General features: G+C 38.2%; 1 protein-coding gene across 1 annotated transcript; it reads left to right on the forward strand.

Annotated features, from left to right (window-relative positions):
- The first annotated feature begins 1,218 nt into the window (after positions 1-1,218).
- On the forward strand, positions 1,219-19,569 carry LOC139150274 (uncharacterized). The gene is made up of 6 exons (XM_070722531.1): positions 1,219-1,365; positions 7,432-7,469; positions 11,540-11,809; positions 12,063-12,332; positions 17,668-17,949; positions 18,694-19,569. The coding sequence occupies exons 1-5, from the start codon at positions 1,310-1,312 to the stop codon at positions 17,940-17,942; spliced, it is 909 nt and encodes a 302-aa protein (XP_070578632.1). The 5' UTR covers positions 1,219-1,309; the 3' UTR covers positions 17,943-17,949; positions 18,694-19,569.
- Positions 19,570-22,075: the final 2,506 nt, after the last annotated feature.

The following is a 22,075-nucleotide window of genomic DNA, read 5'->3' on the forward strand; positions in this document are numbered from 1 at the left end:
TACATAAAATTAATTTTTAAACACATTAAAATTAATGGAACATAATTTTAACCAGAACGGGCCTCCGTGTTAATTCCGTACGTTGATTCGTCCGGGTTCGACTATTATTTCCGATGAATGGAAGGCTTATTCTCCATCGAACAGGTTACATCAGTTCTCTAATTTGACTATTAATCATTCTCTGCATTTTGTGGATCCCCAAACCTTTGCCCACAACAACAATGTGGAAGGCATGCAATGCATGCCAAGCAAAGGTTGGAGTACACATCTTGAGATTTATTTGAAAGCTCTCTTTATGAGTTCATAGGGCGGAGGCGTTTCGGTGACTGATGCGTGGATGTCACTTTGTTCAACATATTTCACTTTTTTATCCTTTGAGTTAACAACCCCCTTTATCGACCCAACACTGCAAATGCCAGCACATTGTGCTAAATGTTTGGGACGGTCTTTCAACTAATGACACGCCAAAGTGTGCCACTGAGAGGGCTAGGCCGCTGATGTGTGACACTGGGAATGCACAAACCAGATGAAGAAGTAAGTTACAAGCGCTAGTGGCTAAACCTGGATCATGTAAATTGAACACAATATAATTCTAATAAAGGTGCTCTACTTTTCCTTGAAGTGAATTCTCATGCGCTTGAAACCGAGATCAGTATTTGTACGGTTCTTATTACCTAGATGGACCGAATGAGGTGAACATGAACTGACTCATTTGAACAAAATTTAGGGCCGACGGACGCTCATAAGAACCCCATCCCCTGATGTTTATTCGAACTGTAGTTTTCATGTTTGCAGGTCTCTTATTTAAGATCGGCGTTATCTCTCTCTTTGAAAAACTCCCAGTATTTTACCTCTTGTTTCTCTGCAGTGGTAATTGACCTTAAATCTTGTGAATAATTCTGTACCTTTAGAAATCGTTTACTCTGTCAGAGGTCCCAATAGTGATGGTAAAAAACTGTAAATCTTTGAACGCCTTTATACTATCAAATCCCTTACTCTGTTGGATTTCTCGACTGTAGTAAACAACTATAAATCTTTTTTATGCCAATACATTAAAGAATCTCTTACATTGCCTGGTAAATGCTTCACTAAATTTACGTCCAGAAAAACGCTGACCCTACTGGAACCTTTACTGACAACATGGTGGGTATCGTCTCGATCAGTGGTCAGAGGGCATTGGCAGCTGCATACATCAAGGTTAATTACCAGTACGTTCTAGAAAAGCCTATAGCACAAGGCCCCTGCAACAATTTGCGTGTAACGCTCGACAAGAACTCATCCCAATACTGTCTTCACGTTGCTGCAGAGGATGAAAGATTTTCTTTGTGTAATTTTGATATGTTGCTGGCAGTTGCAGCATACAAGGTAAGTTTAATCATTAGCCTGTCGAAAAGGTGTATGATCGACTTTATGTTTGTTTTTTTCAGACAATATATTCCTCTTAACTGTAGCTATAGAGATTATTATAGAAATAATGGGCGACTAACTGACCATTAACACTTATTTATGGGCACGGGCGAGCCCGCGCCAATAAACAAACATTAATGGTCAGAGTGGAGTCTGTAATTTCCATTATAATATCAACGAACCGGAGAAACCGTCAAAATTTACGAAATTTCCCACGCGAAAGACAACGGGGCCGCTTAACTTGTCTTACACAAATGTTGTGTTCACTCTACTATCTATGATTCATGAGTCTATGAACAGTGACCTGTGCTATATGCGAGCATAATGCAATACGCGGCGCACTGTCATGTGCGCTGTAAAAAATTTGCAAATCCGGAGATTTTTTGGAAAAAAGGTTCTAAACTTGGCCCACAAGCGCTCAATTTTATTTTGTGATTGATTATGATCTTTGTACATATCATAATTTACGTTTTAGCTGCCTGTTGCTATTTTACGATACTGTGAGTTGTTAATATTAGACTATTTATATTCACGGGCATGTAAACAAATAATCACGTAAATTATACGTATTGTACCGCTTTTACCATCAAAATGACTTTCACTTATGACCACCGGGCCTTGGTTTGAAAAGTCGTTAACGCAATCTGCGTCTACTAAAGCTACTCTAAAATAAACTAGAACCTCTCCTCCCTATATGTAATAGCTGGCAAAGAAACACTGTTGAAAAAATGCTATTCGCAGTAGATAAGATTGGTGAGGATATTTTCATAGTTAAGTTGTCTTGACTCGAAAGTTTGTGTATTTAACTTAGAATCGGTCTGACCTAAGTCACCGTATCATCTGCGTGTCAAACATTTATTTGTTAAATAGGAGGGGTGGCTCATCGGTTAAACGCGCATGGCAGCGATATTTGGTTTGGATGTCAATATATGCTACGGACTATTCACCATCGATGACTACCATGAATCTGGTCTGACCCAAGGCATCTATAATTAAACGAAAACATTTAACGTCGTCGTCGTCGTCGTCGTCGTCGTAGTAGTAGTAGTAGTAGTAGTAGTAGTAGTAGTAGTAGTAGTAGTAGTAGTAGTAGTAGTAGTAGTGGTTATATATAATTTGTAGTAAAAGTAGTAATTGTAATTTTTATTTAAGTGTCCTATGTGGACTTATGTTATACAACAATACATCTAGGGATACACTGAGTTATGCTCCCACATCCAGCCCCTTGGGCTTATAAGACACTGGGGTACAACAGAGCTCGTAGAGAAAAATAAATAAATACATCAATGCAGCAATAAAGTAAGGAGGTCTGCATAATTATCTCATACAAGGTTTCTTTTCTTTTGTTGTAAGCTTTTTTATATGTGTTTTGCCAGTAAAACTGGGGTCTTGGTCATCAAACGTTCTATCTTATCAAGAGGTTGCAGGGTGTGAAGTTGGATTAAATTCACATTTTTTTAAAAATCTTCCTCTCATATCACTATATAAATTACAGTACAAATGAAAGTGTTTTTCATCTTCAATATGCGTACCTGTACATAATTATAAATGTTGAATCAACCTAATATTTTCAAAGGTTAGATGCCTATTCTGAACTGTGCCATAATTGAACGTTTTGGTCTTGATAAAGAATGTAATAAATATTTTCTATCTCGTATTTTTCCTTAAAAGTTACATAGGTCCTTGACTTTGGCTTGTTATTTATTTCCATACAGACCAATTTTTTTTGCAAAAATATCCTTAAGTTTGAACAAAGCATCATCTAAATTTACTATCTCTAAATGTTAAAACCTATCTTGTAATCCAATATCAGTATACATCCTATTATGTGGTATACCGACAACTCGATTCCGAAATCTGAGAATATTCAATCTACGTCTGAGGCTGACATCGTTCCACCCCATGTCTCCATTTACGGCAAATTTATGAACTCCTAAAAATATCTTATAGCCCTGTTTTGTACAGATTCACAATTTTTAAATTTAGCATGGCACCAAATGCTGGAAAAGTAGTCAAGGATGGGTAATACACATGAATAAAATAAAGTTGTGAATGTGTTGAACCTAAAATCATTATATTTATGAATGTTTGAAATAATGGCACCAAAAGCCCTGTCAGCTGTATCACACATGTCAATGTACTGGCTGATACTCCAGATTAAAAAACTCATCCAGTATTAACCCTAGATATTTGTATTTTCAAACTATTTCTAGCCTCTCCCCTGCATAGTTAAAAGCAAAATTTGACCTTTGGATGTTTTGATTTTTGAAATGAATAATCTTGGTTTTAGTATCATTAACAACCATACGCCATTTTTGACACTAGAGGCCGAGACGCTCAATAGATCTCTGAAGTTTATCCTCTGAGTCAGCTATGATTACTTTATCGTCAGTATAAACAGAAGTATACGTATACGTCTGCGTAAAGAAGTATACTAATTTCCCGATCAGCCACTACAATGCCAATATGGAGACTGTTAATTTCTACTGCAAGGTCATTCATACAAATAAGAAAACAAAGTAGGTGAGAGAATATCCCCCTGTCTGACACCCGAATTTGTAAGGAACCGTGGTGATAACAAACCATTAATATTGATACAAGATGATGATTTTTTATGTAAACTTTTAACAGCATTGTAGAATCTCCCATTTATACCATTTATTCATTTATATTATGGCAGACTCCACTCAGCACTACTGTAGGGTTTCCTGCCTTTTCGCATTTTGTGGAATCTGTGTTTTATCACAGATGTGTTTTGTGATTACACCTAGCTATCTGCCTACCCAACATCTTCACCTCCGTTCCCTTAGCCAATCAGCTTCTCTACCCGTGACTGTTATCAATCTTCCTTCCCAGCCAATCAGCCACTTTTGCACACGACACTACATCATCAAGCCTTTGTCTCATCGCTCCCATTCATTCATTCATTCATTCATTCATTCATACATTCAGCCGCTGGGTTCATGTCACACCAGCTCAGTCAATCCCACCGCCACACAAACAACTTTCCTATAGCCGTATAACTTTCTATAGGGGGAGATTAATGAGCAATGACGTAATTTTTTGAAGAGCGCCGCCATCGGCTCATGTGGACAGGTTTTGCTTATCTTGGACACAGAGAAACATAAACAGAGTCGCAACGGGTATTGTTTAAGGCGTGAAGCGGTTACGTAACCCATCCATGTTCGCCTCACCTCAGGTTGCTCTCGTCTCTCTTTCCCGATGAGTGCCGACCATGCATCCTTCGGTAATTTTCGGGTTTTCACCAATTGTTAAGCGAAAGTATGTTCGGCAAAGTTTGTGTTGTTGTTGTCGTGTGGTGCTGAGCGGAATTGACGTGCTGGCGAAAACGAGAATGTTTTGAGCTTCAGGAAAGTGAGTTTTACCGTTTTAAAAATTCCTCTCATATTTTTATGAATATATAATGAGTGTGTTTGAACCAAATTTTAAAGTCTTTTATCGATACTGTCTGGTTTTACTCAATGGTTTACGGTCAGTCATACCGTCTTTTACACGTGCGTCAAGGAAGCACATGTTTATGAAACTGCTGGCGTGTTATATTTTGATTGGTGAAGCAGTGTTTCTGGCCTGAGAGCTCACAAAGTAACTATGGTTGCTACGCGACTGGCAGTACGATGCCATCTCGTCGTATTTTTCGCATAATCTCGTGTAATTATCAACCACAAACAAAGCTTCCAAAAGGTTTATCACCTTTGAAGCTCATTTTAATATGAAAAGCCAATAGTCTACCGAAACGACCATGGAACAAAAGGCATGCAAGCGTTGCGTGTTTCTCTGTGTCTTGGAATCACGCTCGATTCTGAATCAACAACTGGCTGAAAACATTCTGCACATGCGCAAATTGCAAGACAGAAAGACAACCTTGTAAACAGTGAAAACCTGGTGAAATTCTGTCATTTCTTTCGTAAAATACATATTTTTGAAAATCACTCTCAAAAATTTGTGATTTTCAGAAGTTTTTTGGGCATGTTTTCTGTCCTTTTTAGAGGACCTGGAGAAGATGAATGAGATTTTTCATGTGAAAACCGCTAATTTTCCCAGTGACCTGAATACATCACCTAACATTTCTACTCATAACCAAGTCGGGAACGCGACTGTAAATGTATGAAACGGGATTTTATGCATAGCCTATTTTCCGTCTTTTGACAAATAAGAGTGGCTTGTTTGACCTAGAAAATGGAGGAGGTGAGCGGTGATAGACCCTCTGAGGAGAAGCATCTCCATGCTGACACGTCTATGCCGTGTGTGTGGCACACAAGACCTAAAAAGCCTGTAAATGTCAACTTATATGCCAATGAACTCATGAAGGTGTGCCATTGCCACTTCAATGTTGATCACGTCCGTCCAGGCCTTTCCGACACCACCCCCCCCCCCCCCATGGCAGTACGTACGTACGCGTACGGCAAATCGTCGGCATACGACCACAAAATTACCTCTGAAAACTGTTTCACGCTGCACAATTCGATGACTCTCTGCTGGGAAGTAGTTATCCGACTGTTGCAGTCTTTTTGTTTAGGCTTTCTGTTTGTTCTGTATGCCTTTATCAATGGGACAACGCGAAATGTTTTGCCGTCGCTAGCCATTGAATTGTTTACGTATTGATTTTGAAATTCGCTGGTTATTGCGGGGTCAAGTCAGGTCGTAAGCCATGTGCGCATGAGCACCAAATTTACCCAGCAGCCTCGGTGAAAGTTATACGGCCATAAAGCTCTATTGGGAAAGTTGTTTGTGCGCCTCCCTTTTTACTCCTCTCTTTTCTCTTTCTCTCAAGTGTCCGGGCTTTGGATTCCATCCTGACCCCCATTTCTCGGGAATTCCACTCCTTTCCCACATTTCGGCCTCTCAGGATGGATTCATCATCAAGGTCATCCAGACCTTGACCCAAAGGTCACCAGCGACCTTTTCTCGACTGCTTGACTGAAGGGGCCCTCTCCCATGTGTTTTGCTCATTTTTTTATTGTAGGTTAGTTTGCTACTTCTATTTTGATTGCTTTTGTATTGTAAGTTTTGATAGAATATAGCCTTTTTTTGCTTGTGATCTGCTGAGGGCACTTTACCCTTGTAACTTTGTAGTTCTGTGCCCTTTACTGCTATAGATTTGCCGTTTCATTTTGTGCTTTTTTATTAACTTTGTTAGTATTTCCGTTCTTCTTTTTGCAATAAAGCGTCTTCTCTTTCCCTCAACTTAGCAGTGTTGTATTCACAAAATTGAGTTGGCTTCTTTTTTATATCATTCTTTCCTTTTCCTACTGTGCTAAACATTGTCAAGTACGAAAGGTGAGCTACAGACAGCAGTGTACCACTCGCTGCAGCTTGTCTGAACGGAAACAATGCTTTCGTTCTGTTTTACGGTCTACGGTTCGTTATGAGTGAATTGTTTGTTACGCTAACGTTATAAAGTGTATGTCCGTATCACAAATAATTAACTCCATCGTGGACGATAAAGCCCAAAACAGGCAGCTCCTTGAATATAAAGTTTGGTTCTGCCGGGAGGATGCACACAGAGAAATTACGGTCGACCTTTCGTTGACAAGACAATCCGAGACTATAGGTTTCATGTCACTTAGACTTGTCATATGAAAAGTACATTTCATTGTGGCTTCGGTAATTTAGCACTTCGCAAAGTTTTCAATTTTGAATCGGCTTGCCAACACATGGAACATCACGTAAAAGCATTTAGGCATTTCCGTTTATTCTTGTATAAGGGCAGTCCACGCCTCCCAGCCGCCGGATTCCTGTCCAATACTCAAATTGGTGTATTTAACCTTTCAAAATGATCTTATCTAATTATGTTTAGGTGTGACAAAGCCCCGAATTACTAATGATTGGTCAGATTGTACAGTACATGCTAGTATGTAAATATTTTTTTCTGAACAAATAAGAAATAACAATCCAACAGTGAAGATGTCAGTAAATAAGCTAAGTCAGATACATATTTTCTTTAAACGGATGACATTACTTCTCTAATTACCTTTGTCCTTCTCTATCGCCATTACCCAACAGGGTTACTTGCAGACAGAATTATGTTGACTACGTACCAGGTAAGCCTGTTTTTCTAAATTAATGTATGATAAATGAAAATACAGCTATTTTTAACCACCTTGAAAGGCTCCCTGTCTGTCATCAGCATTTGGCTACAATGCTCTTCATTTTGTACATTCAGGTACGTTCGTCGAGATTCTTATGGGTTGATTGTAAGAGATTTCGGATCTGAATTTATCAGAACCCAGTGTATACTCTATTCTATAATACCTCATGCCATTCTTTCATAATCAACAAGAGTACACCAACATACCGGAAACATACATACCGTATACATAACACCCTATACATACCGTATATACCAGAACCGTTTGACACACTTAAACCTTCATAGATTTAGAAAAATAAGTATCACGGTAGTTTACTTCGACAAAAGAGACACCGAAAAACATAACACATCTATACGATGATGTTTGTGGCATTGTGTCTCACGTTTTGAAGAATCCTTGGGCTGTGATGACAATGCAACACCGTATGATCAGCGCTCCATTCACTTCATAACCTTACTACCTTTGGCAGGCTTCCGAACTTCAGATCCTAATGAATCAAGCATATCACGAAGCGTTACTTTGCATAAAAATTGCACCACTTTGATAAACAGAGATCACGCCCTGATCAATGACAACATCGAAACTCTATGCCGTCGCAGACAGTACCCCCTACTGTCTATGATGCTACGCGTCTCTTCTGTTTGCTTTCCATGGCGGTTCACGACCTTTTCTTTCCAAATGTAAATTAAAGCCACGATAGCTGCGAATGTGTAATAAACCGAGTCTACCTCAAAATATCCTCAATTTTCCAAGAGTTTTCTTTGAATGAGACCAATTAAAGACTGAAAAAGTGTATTACACTGTTTTAAGTGTCGAAAGTGGCATGTAAATTCAAACGTTTTAACATAATTTTAGATTTTCCGCCATTTCAAAAAACTAATTATGTGACAGAGAAAATATAGATTACAACAACAAAATGTTGGCGATCCTGTGTTGTGCATTCATGTTATCATGCTGGTTTCTTATATGATCACGATATATATATGTGAAGGAAATACTGCATTTTTTATACTTTTCCGCGAGGCGCTATTTTATGAGTGCGACACTGCCTTATTTAACGTGATACACGTATAGGCATCATGTTCCTAATCAGCAACCAGTGATAATTCTATACACGTCCTTCAGTTAGCACATTTACACGAATCAGTTTTGGTTAAATAAAATCATGAAAATCATGCATAAAACTCGCTTTAAGGGGGCCGTCATTCCGGAGGAATTTCATCGGAAACTCCGAAATTTCGAGTACCCCCCCCCCTTGCCAACCATGATGAATTTGCGTAAACCCCCTCTCTAACTCTGAAATTTTGACTAACCCTCCAAGTTACCAATACATGTATTAGTAAAATTTACAAAAATACAGCAATAGTTATCATCGGTTATCACATGACGATTGAAAAAAAGTGAGACCAACAAAATGAAATTCAAAGTCAAAACAAAATACAGATATATAACCAATATCCAACTATACAATATTGTTCAATTTGGATGGGTATAAAGACAGGGTTTTCACTAGGATATCTGACTGGGCAGAATTTGAAAGTACATTGGGAGAACACGCGAGGGGCTGAGGGGGAAAGTGTCAGAGGGGTACAACCTTATCTTGTGTGGAAAATTTTGAGAAATTGATGTGTGCAATGGTGCAGTCTGGTGCAATCTAAGAGGTGTTTTAATTTGCTTTTTTACTAGGCAAAACTGTTAGAACACCCCAAGGGGGAGAGCATGAGCATCGAAAGTTTCGATAAATTGATGTGTTTAACGGTGCAATCTGAGAGGTGTTTCAATTTATTTTTGCATTCGGTAAAATTGTTTGAAAATGACGTTGAACACTGTATTTTATGACATATTTGCATGATCAGTGTTTGAGTCACAATATTCAAGAACCAAACCATGACAACACATTTTGTATATAACAGTTGTCAGTTTGCAAGAAAGAGATTGAAGGCCAAAAAATATGCTTGATTGGAAAATCTGTGACCTTCTTGTGTCACTTCTCCAGCTGCCAGGTTTCAATGAAAAGCCTGGAGTCACTTAAAACATATGTTTCTGTGATAATAAATGATGAATTCACAACAGTTCAGTTTTGTCCTAGATCCTGAGTAAAATTTGAGTAATTGGTGTGTGCAATGGTGCAGTCTTGTGCAATCTGAAGGTGTTTTCAATTTGTTGTCTTACTAGTAAAACTGTTAGAACGTCCCAAGGGGGAGAGCACAAGAGGGGATGTCCCCTTTTGCATCGAAAATTTTTAGAAATTGATGTGTGTAATGGTGAAATTTGAGAGGTGTTTCAGTTTATTTTGCACCAAAAATTGAGTAATTCCCTTCTTCCTCTCCACATTTTGAGCAACACCCCTTGAAGTTTTCAATTTTTTGAATGACACCCCTCACATTCCTCCGACCCCAGGCCCTAAATAATGACGGCTTTCTAAGGATCAGAAACCTTACTATAGATTAGTGGAAGGACAACACCAGAAAACCAATCTTATGACTCTTACAAAACTTGTGATGAAGTAAGGGAAAAATAACATCAAGAGACAATAGGTATAGGCATCCGAAGGGTAAGCTAGATACTTGAAGATAACTTTCTCAAGATAATTAATTAAAGTCAAGTTTTGCACGATAACAGAGAGTATCTAACGCAAAATGTAAGCCGTTAACTTCGTCCATCACGATCGTCCTACACAGCAACGGAAAGAAATTGGCCGTCACCCGTTGCGAGGTGTGAAAATAATCCGTCGATGTTTATTAACACCATCACAAATTTGTAGACAATGGGAGATACAATCAACATCGAAAATCCCTTACAATATCACGTAGGCCGTCATCTGTAAACTCTTCGCTCCCAGAATTTTTGTTCCCACTGGCCTGCATTTCTCACCTGTGACTTAACGGGACAAAGTCGCTCTCTTCTTCTATCTTCTTTTTTCATGGATTTTATTTAAGCGAAACAAAAGCTTGTGTTGCTTGACTTCAATGAACATGCTGAAATACTGGTCAACTGAGCACAACCTCAACTATGCTTGCAGCCAGACAAGATTAAACATTCAGTTAAACATTTTACAGTCTGTAGCCGAGAGAATCCGGTACCGTGCAAAACTTTAAACATGCATGGCTGAACATTTACAGTTCCATAAGTTTGGAACTCATGCAAGCTTTAGTAAAGTAATCTTAATTAAGGTAGAACGCGCCTCGGGAACAGATAGTCGGACTCTCAATTTGTTTACGATGCTTTTCTTATCTACCACTTGTGGGAGCCCATTTTAAAAACTCTTAGAGTAAGAAAAACTTTCACCTTCTTAGAGTTAACACAAGAATAGCGGCCATTTATTGGATTTGAAATATCGCAAAAATGCTGAGTAATTTGCTTGGCTTGTTCCAAACTTTGCACGGTGACCCCGATTTTTATTGTTGATTTGGTAATACAATGGTTGAAAGTTTAATTGAGGAAAGTTTAATCAAAAGTTTAAGTCTTTCACTTTCGCGGCGCATTCTACCTTAAATCTTACTTTTTGGTGCCGTTTATTAAAGTTTCACAGAATTCTGTGCCAAAGTTCAATACAGAGGGCAACTTAACCAATATAAGTCAGAAGGTGCTGTTTATTGAAATGCCTTGAGAATTTCCCAGAAAAATTAATCTTTCATCATGAACAGTCTCACAACATGTTTGTTTTCTTCACGGCATGCCACTAGACTACAGATTGGCCCTTTTGCATGTAGGCATCTAGTTTGTCTTTTTCCAATAGAGAAATCAGATGTTCAGGTCATTATTACCCACTTCTTTTCCATAATTATCTCTGCCCGTTAGAATTTTTGAGTCATCTTTCTTTAAGTGTCCATAATAGCAAATATCTGAGCGATTGCATATGACATGCATACACATACGTCATGCTGCCAACATCGTGAAAGACTTTAGCTCAGATATGTATAAGATCTTTCTTTTGTGTTCATGACATGCGTAGTGTGAGCCAAACGTTTACTTTGCCATGTTAAAGAGAATCACATGTGGTCGTTTATCTTAATCAGAATGTAGTGGTACCTGGACCTCTTTTTACGACCGCGACAATCCATCAGGAACGGGAGATTGGGAGAGTTTGAATAGTTTGCAATCCGAAAACCCCGGTGAAATCTGCGACAACCCGACGGCTGTGTATGCAGAAACTGTCACTGGAGTACCTGCTGAGCTTACCGGTGAAGTGTTCCAGTCATATGATACAGTCAATGGGTTTATCTGTGTCAGTGCAGACCAAACAGATAAAACTTGCCATGACTACAGGGTCAACTTTTGTTGCCGTGGTAAGCCATTTTTCCAAATTTTCCCTCGTTCAGTAACATTTTTATCGTTTAACAGAAATATGTATAGTCGCAAGTTATGCGACCTTCGAAAGAGGGGAGAATGAACAAAGGGTCGTCCTCCCTATACATACACGTTTGCTATCATCAACTGTTTGTATGGATATTGAAACAATCTATTACATTTCAGCACATTCCTTATGAGGACTATCCGTATGTCTCATCGCTTCCTTTCTCGCTTTCTCACCTGAATCAGATTGTGATGGGATGATCACCAAATTGTACGATCGCGATGATCCTACTGGAGCTGGAGACTGGGAAGATATCAATTCATTGACATCTGAGAATCCTGGCAAAATTTGTGCATCTCCGTCGGCAATATACGCAGAAACAATGGATGGGGTCGCTGCTGAGTCCACTGGAGAAGTATTTGAGCATTACAATCCAACACAAGGGTTTATCTGTAAAAAGGATTCACAAAGTGATGGGGAGTGTATGGATTACAGAGTCAAGTTTTGTTGTCCAGGTCAGCCACATATTACTTGATGAGATGCTGAACATACATTTAAACTTAGCAAATACTCTACGTTCTCATAGCGCACTGCATTACAAACAATAACTTCAAAATCAGCGTGATACCGTTAGGGAGCGTTGAGTTATTTTGAACAGAGAGGAACCAACATATTTTTTCGCCTCAGTAAAACTAAGAGAACCCAAGCTACGAAAACCCTCCTAATACCTCCCTTTGAACGTGATGAAAATTTCTTACGCTGAAAATAAAATGTTCTGATATTTCCATGGTCTAAGCTTTGTGTTAAAAGACACAGCAACTTAACTTTTTTATCATTTTAACATTTTATCAATTTAAATTTGTTAGTATTCTGGTTCAAAGTCCACATCAGTTTGCTTCTGCACTACATTCAATGTTTTGTATTCTATTTTTAGTTCGGCATGTGTTGAAGCGTTTGACAAGTTTTGTCGGTAGTGACATTTGAATGCAAGACGTTAGTCCATATCAGCACTAACAATGCAAGCTCGCGTATCATGTGCATGTTCGTCGTCATCTAGAAACTGGGTATTTCGACACAATTTCGAAAGTAGAAAATATCTCTCGCTTCGATATGTCACTGTCACTGTTTTGTAAAGCCATGAAGTGGTCTAAATCTTTTTTTCTGATTTCCTGCTTCTGTCTTCTTTTCTGATAACAGTGTGTACTCGCTTAAATAACTACCGTGTTCAGTTTGATCGCTGGATTAAACATATTCACGGAAATCTTCCTTCAATTACTACTGATGCCATCTGTCAAACAAAATCTCTGCATGTTCACTTCATTTTGAATAACATCATTCAATCAAACTTATCCTAATGTAATGTAGCGGTCATGAAAATGGCCGATTGCATGGGCCTAAGACCAGAGCGAATCAAAAAGAAATGAATGTCTCGTGATCGGGGGCACAATATTCTGACAGCTTTTGAACATAGTGGAGCGGAAGCTATCTATGGTTTATATTAAGCATATATAAAAATCGATAGAAAAAGAGTTACTACGTTAAAAGTAAATACTTTACTATATAAATATCCTATTCATCACCATTCAGAAGTAATATTTATAATTGACAATGATAAAAAATCGACGTCAAAGACATTTATGTTCTCCATTTATTTTCTCTTATCTTTTTTCCCGAATATTCAATGCATATCAAAAGAATAGCAAAAGCACAGATTAACTTCTTGACGAACGCTTGGTCCTTGCTTTAAATATAATTTGCACTTTTGCTTTGCCTAACTTCAAGTATGCCGGGAACTTGTCATTTCCTCTGTCATTCCTGTCATGCTCTGGTGGAAAACCGTACACCATGATAAGAAAAGACTTAGGCCTAATAGACTTGCTAATACAAGATGTTAATTAGACAGAATAGACATTATTTTGCTTTGGCCATAATATAGACTTCAGAGAATCAACATATTAGAACAGTCACCTTTCCTTTCGATAAGTTTCAGGGCTCCCATAGAGAGCTACGCCGAGTATGTGAACACCCTGCATGAGCAAAGAAAACATTAGCTGAGCATTGAAACGCCCTAGATGAGCAAAACACGTGTTGCATTGTGGGTATTTGGGTATTTTCAAGATGGCAGCCACCATGACAGCCTGCACTGAAAGCTCTGGTGAGTACATATTTTGGTCGATTCTACCAATGAGAAGCATTATTTTGGAAAAATAAAAACATCAGAGTATGCAGCAGTGTTTCAAGTGTCTATGCACATAGTTCATTACATAGCAGAAGCTCAAGCTACAAAGGTAACGTCAACACAAAATCGCTCAGTGGGTTTACGATAGACTACATGCATTGCTTCTGAACATGGAACTACCCATGCTCTCAAGCACTGCAAGAACTATCTTGTACACTGTACAGCAGACAAGTGATGCATGTAGTCTCTTGTACACTCTACAGCTCAAATGTGTGGAAAGTTTACAGCTACAGTCATTCACCTTCTTAGAGTTTTAGTGCTGAAGTAATTTTTATAGTTTGAGCATCTGACATTTAATGAACTATGTGCATAGACACTTGAATGCATAATGCGCTGTCAGATTATGTCCTCCAAGTACATTTAGATGATTTAAAATGTAATTTTCATTCAAGATAAAGATTATTGAAAAAAGTCTTCAAAATATCAATGTGCTTGCTATTTGTCATGCATCGTGTGCATGTTTGTGTGAGCTTTAGTATTTAGCAGACAATTAGAGAACCATCAAAAGGCAGTGAGCACAGCAATATAATTTAAAAGGAATATTATGACAGTACAACACAGACATTTTGAGAAGCACAACAATACCGATCATTGTTGTCAGGAATATTCACTTCAAGTGCCACGCAAATGATCGAACTCCGACTGTTGCACTAACCAGCTTTATCAACTCAATTTTAATAGCTATATCACCTGCAGTATCTTGTACAGCACATATGTGTAAGCTATATTAGAGAAAAATATCATAGCGCTAATGATGGTAACCTTCACCCACCAATGTTAAGAACAGCTACAGGTCAGAGATTATCAGCTTTAATGCTGTGAAAGTTTGGAATTCCATTGCCTGTCTATTCGAAACCGTCAAACTTGTCAACTTTTAAATTAAATGATTATCTTTTCATGATATACTGTATGAAGGTTCAGATCTGGATTAGCCTGTCATTGTCTTTGACATTTTCTCTTTTACCCTCTGTGCTCCTGTATTTTTCTAGAGGGTTAAAGTACAGGTAACCATGGCTGTAGTTGTGATGTAACTGTCTTGTTAGCAGAAACTAGTCAAATTTGTACTGTTAGTGCTTCACAACAATCTACATCTGAACTTGACATATATCATCAAAATTAAAACATTTTATAACTCATGACAGCTTCTCTTTTGTTTTCCAGAACCACTTGTTTGAGAGAAAAAACAGACGATGAGCATGACACAAACCAGTTGGGATGTCTCATTTAGATGAGGCGGCAAATGGGGAGGGGGTTGTCAATTTTGACACAGGGTGTTTGACATTACCGCAAACTCAATGGGAAGTTTAATTTGTTGACTAGACTTGGAAAAATTTGGAAAAATTTAAGGTCAGAGGATAGATTCAGCACATGCATTTTACATGTAAGAAGATACAGTCCTTGACTTGTCACATTAATTGATTATTTTGGAATAATTGATGAATCAGTGTTATTTTTGTTTTCTACTAATTACATGTATGCTATATTTGTATTTAAAGACCCTGGGTTATTGGCACAGATAGTTTTAGGCATTGATCAAAAAATGGCAAAACTTGTAAAATATGAAAACTTTAGAATAAAAGCATATTTGTGGACAGTGTGTAACACATTAATCAAGTATGTCCTCAGTCTTTTTTATGTTGTCAAACTCAGATTCTAGTATTTTGTATTATAGTTCACAACCTAATACCAGTGAAAGCATGCTGAGGAGAATGCAAAGGGACTCGCCATGGAAGTCAACAAAAGTTAATGTGTTGCTAGTCATTGTACATACCACTAATGATTTGATCAGTGAGGTGTAACTCTGATAAAATTAAGTTATTGGTAGCCCCTGCCTGCACTATATTCCTAAATCCAATCAACAGAGGATTATACTCTCTGATTGACTTCCAGGGTAAGCCAGTTGCATAATATCCATGGTTGGTTATCCAGTACCAGGTTGGGAGCAATAGTGCAAAATGCTAAACTTGGGTAACGTCAAGAAATCGGAAGATGATACTAGACTAGGTAAATATAGGATGAAATGAAAGTAATGTCAAAAATAGTGACTTTCCCTTCAATTCACATTTTATGAAATACCAGAAACTAATATTATTTTATGAAAAAGATTTATTTTACACTTATTTATTCAAATATATTTACTGCTTGCAAAGTAAATGCAATCATGTAATTGCAACTAAATAATAAGAAATAAACAGAAACAATAATAATATAGAACTGTATGAAACAGCAAGTGTAGCGCTTTTCTTGAAAGAACATCTCCATAAAAATGCCTACAAAATTCACTGACTAAAGCAGACTGTTGTGCTGCAGAATGATACAAAACAAGACCATGTTGGGTTTTACTCTACTAGGATAAATACAGCTAACAGAAAAGCTAACAGATTCCTTTCCTGGATATTATTCTGCTTTTCTATCTATAGAATAACTAATGAGTCTGCATGCCCTATTGAGTGAAAAATTGGTAGAACAATCTACAAAACTCTCTTTTGTTACATAATTTAGAGATAAGGTTGTGTTTACTGGAATGTTACAATCTCTTCATTTTCATCAGTACCATTCCCTTCATCAGCTGTTACAGTTTCATTGTTATTGTTGTCATCTAGGATTTGAGTGACATTCTCATTGTGATGATCTTCCTCTGACAAGTTCACCCATGACCATCCGTACAAGGTATCTATAGTCGCATGCTGTTGTAGATGAAGGAAAAGTTTAGGAGTTTTTAAACAAGAGAAATATGATCATTTTTCGCAGTTTACAGAAAGGTTTAGTATTGATTCGTGAATAAAAGTATAAGCACATCCTTTGTATATAATTTGAATGGTCTTCAGTGGACTTGAGTTGTTGGAACTGGCTAATGGAAGACAAAATCTATTTATGACCCCCAGAAATACTCGTAAACATGCGCATGCATTGCTTCAATCGCTCGTACACTGTAACAGCACCCTGTGAAGTAAAGTTGTAGCAGTTTATCACCCACTGAGCGATTTTGCGTTGAAGTAATCTTTATAGTTTGAGCTTTTGCTATGTAAGTAGACACTTGAAACACTGCTGCATACTCTGATGTTTTTATTTATCCCAAATAATGCTTCCCAACGGTGGGATCGACCAAAATATGTACTCACCAGAGCTTTCAGTGCAGGCTGTCATAGCGGTCGCTATCTTGAAACTACCCACAATGCAACACGTGTTTTGCTCATGTAGGGCGTTTCCATGCTCAGCCTAACGTTGTTTTGCTCATGTAGGGTGTTCACATGCTTGGCTTAGCTCTCTATGGGAGCCATGAGTTCTGTATACCGAAGAAACAGGGATTTTTTAGGGAGGCCATGTATGACGATGTTGTGATTCCAAATTCCCCATCAACCCTTTGTTATGTGATAAAAACATGAATTCCTTTTCAGTTTTTGTATTTCAAATAAATACTCCCCAACCTAACCCGGAGTCGACTATCCCACCCCGCATAGCTCAACACCCCCTTGTTTGTTCGTGTGTTTTAATTGAATAACCCAAATACGTTACCTTCGAGTGAAAAACATTCTAATTGAACGACTTTAACGTACCTGTAAACGAAACGCTGCTAACTCTCCAATGTCTTCGTGAAATTTCCTTCGCAGCCGATACCTGCTCTGAATGGACAAATTGGTACGATAGAGACAATCCTAGTGGCAACGGAGACTTTGAACTTCTACGCTACCTCCACAATGAATATCCGCTTCAGATTTGCAGACGCCCGTCTGGTATGCAGGTACGAGACAAGCAGAGTGGCGAAATCGTATCCCCTGATGACGGTAACTTCCAACACTTTGACACCACTATCGGTTTTGCTTGCAGCGACAGAAACTGCGAGGATTACGAAGTACGATTTTGTTGTTCCCGGGAGGTATTCTAACTTTGATGTAAGTTCATGTTAAACACCAATCACAGTCCCTCTACGTGCACCAATTAATAATAATAGTTTAACGAATTTGTTGTCCCTTGGAGGTATTCTAACTTGGATATATTTATGTTAAATACCAAAATTAATAACAATAAGGGTTTACAAGCATATGCAAAATAATTTCATGTATTCTGAATGGTTGCTTATTCTTTTCTTCAGAGTTTTATAAGCTTTCAAAAATATTTTTTGTACTTTTGATCAGTATCAATCTGTTGTATTTTCATCACCAGTACTGTCATTGTATACTCAAATAATTCGTCGCAAAATAATGGAATTGCACGTATAATGTCCAATATTCTATGTAATAATGTAATTGAATAAAGTGATATACATGTCAAGCCATGCTGAGATCGTCTAAATTAAAAGAAAACTTTGAAAACTTTCAAGTTTCACAAGAGCTTCATTCATAAATTAATATAATCTCTCTGAGCTCCAGCTCCAGCTGCTAAGGAAATGTTGACACCATAAGCATCCTTCTCTGCCTGTTTTGTCTGAAAACTCGCCCATCGCTCATCAAAAGTGCAATTTTCAGAGACCCTTGGTTTTCTTTTAGACGCTGCCTCCTAACATTTAGAAGAAACTTGCAACCTTATCACTAGAAGAACCATATTTGAATTTTAAAAACTATATGACAAGAAAAAACATTTACTGTATAGTTTACTGCATCGTGATTTCAGTTTTTATTAATCATCATTATTCTTAGGGAACACTTTGAAGAACACAAGAGAAAAGATCAATCAGCTGTCCGACGGCACATTTCAGAAAGTAAACACAAACCTCAAGAATTGTCTTTGTTGTCAGTCAAAGTCATCGATAAAGAACAACGCGTGGACAAAGGAATACTATGAGGCCATGTACATTAACGTTACAATCCACCATTCAACGTCAATGTTCGAAAATATGAGATACCACCTATCTATGGTGACATCATGAAAGTCAGTGGACAGTTAAATGTTCGCACATAACACATTTTCTGTGACAATGAAACGTTTTCACGCCTCAAGTTTGTTCGCATCTCTTTCTATTTAGATTCCTGCATTTGGATCGTCCTGTCACATCAATTGTGGACACCTTAGGAAATACAAGTGATTTGTTAAAAACATGTCTGTTTGCTAATTGACACTGGAAGAAGAGAACTTTTCTGTACTTCAATGGCAGTGCTGCCATGATGAACATACACAATAAATTCTGTTATGTTCTGTATAGCATCAGGGGCGTGTTCGCTTGAAATGGTCGTAATCATGATGAACATACACAATAAATTCTGTTATGTTCTGTATAGCATCAGGGGCGTGTTCGCTTGAAATGGTCGTAATCATGATCGGCTCATAATAGATCTGTTATGTCTGGTAATTGTATTCAGACTGCTTTACAAATCCAACATTGCCCCTTTTGAAACATGAAGTCCAAACAATCTAATAATCAGTATCATTAATGGTCAGTATCTTACTAGGGCCTCATTTTACAAGTGGTGTAGCCACAAACAAAATCGCCGTAGACAAAAACAGACGCCTTGTATTTACGGCACTGACTTACTAATTATGTTAAAATAAAATACATTTCCATTTTCTTCCAATCACTTTGACAATTTTCGACTGCATCGTTTTGTGTCGGGTGAAGCACAGTGAGGGACATTTCAGTTTCCATCTCATTCTCGGTATAATATCACCTATCTCACATTTTATTCAGTACATTTATTACCATGTTCCGACAGCAATGGTCATATTGACCCCTTTTCAATACAGCAGTTACCAAAGACGGCAGTGTGTTACGTAACAGATGTCAGGGGGCATTCAAATGCAAATGGCAATCAATATGACGACTAAAAATGCTGTGTATTTTCATTTCCATTACTTCTTCTACAGACCAAGAATCACATATGTACATTAGTTCAAACTCTGTAACTGATTTGTTTAATTTTTGGCGACACATTTCTTTACTTTATCTTCGCGATCATGCCTCCAAACAAATTGTTGGCCCAGCTGTGGAAATTGATGAATCCATGGATGTAAAAAGATTGCATTATGAGTCCAAACTCGGAAAGTCCAAAACATCGGAGTAATCGGTCGCGATATATCTGCTTGCTTTTGAATATCTTTTGACCGGCGTGATGCCAATACCTTAATTCCTTTGAGTAATCCACAGAGGAACATAGCTAGAGTCGCAACGGGTATTGTTTAAGGCGTGAAGCGGTTACGTAACCCATCCATGTTCGCCTCGCCTCAGGTTGCTCTCGCCTCTCTTTTCCGAAGAGTACCGACCATGCATCCTTCGGTAATTTTCGGATTTTCGCCAATTGTTCAGCGAAAGTATGCTCGGCAAAGTTTGTGTTGTTGTTGTCATGTGGTGCTGAGCGGAATTGACGTGCAGGCGAAAACGGGAGTGTGTTGAGCTTCAGGAAAGTGAGTTTTACCGTTTTAAAAATTCCTCTCATATTTTTATGAACCACATTTGAAAGTCTTTTATCGATACTGTCTGGTTTTACTCAATGGTTTACGGTCAGTCATACCGTCTTTTACACGTGCGTCAAGGAAGGACATGTTTATGAAACTGCTGGCGTGTTATGTTTTGATTGGCGTGAAGCAGTGTTTCTGGCCTGAGAGCTCAAAAAGTAACTATGGTTGCTACGCGACTGGCAGTACGATGCCACCTCGTCGTATTTTTCGCATAATCTCGTGTAATTATCAACCACAAACAAAGCCTCCAAAAAGTTTAACACCTTTGAAGCTCATTTTAATATGAAAAGCCAATAGTCTACCGAGACGACCATGGAACAAAAGGCATGCAAGCGTTGCCACTCTGTCTATGTTTCTCTGTGAGTAATCGAACTTGTCATCCATGTTCCACTATTATTTCTGGTCACGGTCCCCATGTTCTTAGCTTGTGAACGGACGGCCTATTCTTCATTGTCAAAGTCTCTTCATTTTCTTATTCCTTAAACCATGGAAGGCATTTGGATGTATGCCAAGCGAATCTTCAGATTTATCAGCAAAAGCTAGGCACCACTTTACAAGCGGTTTAGCCAAAAACTGATGACTTCAAATCGCCGTACAGAATGCAGAGTGCCATAATTACAAGGCGTCTGTGTTTTCTGTACGGCGATTTGATATCATCAGTTTGTGACTATACTACTTGTAAAACGGTGCCGCAAGGTTACCTTTATTAGTTCATGTGGCGGAAGCATTTTAGCGATAAAGCCGAGGCGTGGATGTCACTTGTTCAACATATTTCAGATCTTTATCCTTATGGTTAACGGCCCCCTTCATCATCCCCAACGCTGGCATAATAGCATATTGTGCCTAATTTGTGGACGGTATAACAACTAATGAGACACGCTACAGTTTACTGCCCAGGCCGCCGCCGCTGATGTGACAAACCAGACGAAGAAATGATTCCGTTCTGTGCTAGAGCCAGTATATGGACCTTACATAACACATTGGCAGCCAATTTTGTGCGCTTCTGTATTTAATTCACTGTATCATTTGGTGGAATTGTCAAAAAGTAATTTTTGTGACATCTTCAACGATTGTCGTTTACATTTTCATTTACAATAGCAATATAATGTTGCATTTCATACATATCAAGTGATGGACAACTTTCATATAAGGGAGCGTTCAGTTATTATGGCCGGGGGTGGGCCGGCAAATTCTTTCTGCGCATCAGTCAAAATAAGTGAACCCCCTACCCATTGCACCAAAAAATTGATGAACCCGCCCCCCCTTTTAAGATGACAAAAATTTCATGACCCCCGCCACATTGCTTGAGTAAAGTTGCACACACATACACCTCTGGAGGGGGGTATATTCTCAAAAACAAGATTCTCAGATTTTTTCAAATGACCCTCCTTACAAAGTCACAAGGTGTTAATGATCTAATTTCCCCTTCTGACTTGCTATATAATTTTGAAATTACCCCTCAAAGGGATTGGACAGAAATTACTGGTGAATCGCAATATTTTTGCACAAGCGTATGTGTACAAAATTTTGATATTTGGATTTAATTGATAATTAGCTGTTGATAATGTTGATTCACTATAAATAATCGCTATCATACCAATCCATAATCCAATAACACTAGGTCAAAAT

This window comes from Ptychodera flava, chromosome 14 (genome assembly GCF_041260155.1).
Source record: "Ptychodera flava strain L36383 chromosome 14, AS_Pfla_20210202, whole genome shotgun sequence".
Classification (NCBI taxonomy): domain Eukaryota; kingdom Metazoa; phylum Hemichordata; class Enteropneusta; family Ptychoderidae; genus Ptychodera; species Ptychodera flava.

What these genes read in the sequence shown, in the direction of transcription:
- LOC139150274 (XM_070722531.1), top strand. Translation starts at nt 1,310, where the DNA reads ATGAAAGATTTTCTTTGTGTAATTTTGATATGTTGCTGGCAGTTGCAG. An exon ending in TTATGTTGACTACGTACCAG is followed by an intron (nt 7,470 to 11,539) that starts GTAAGCCTGTTT and finishes TATCTTAATCAG; the next exon opens with AATGTAGTGGTACCTGGACC. An exon ending in AGTCAAGTTTTGTTGTCCAG is followed by an intron (nt 12,333 to 17,667) that starts GTCAGCCACATA and finishes TTTCCTTCGCAG; the next exon opens with CCGATACCTGCTCTGAATGG.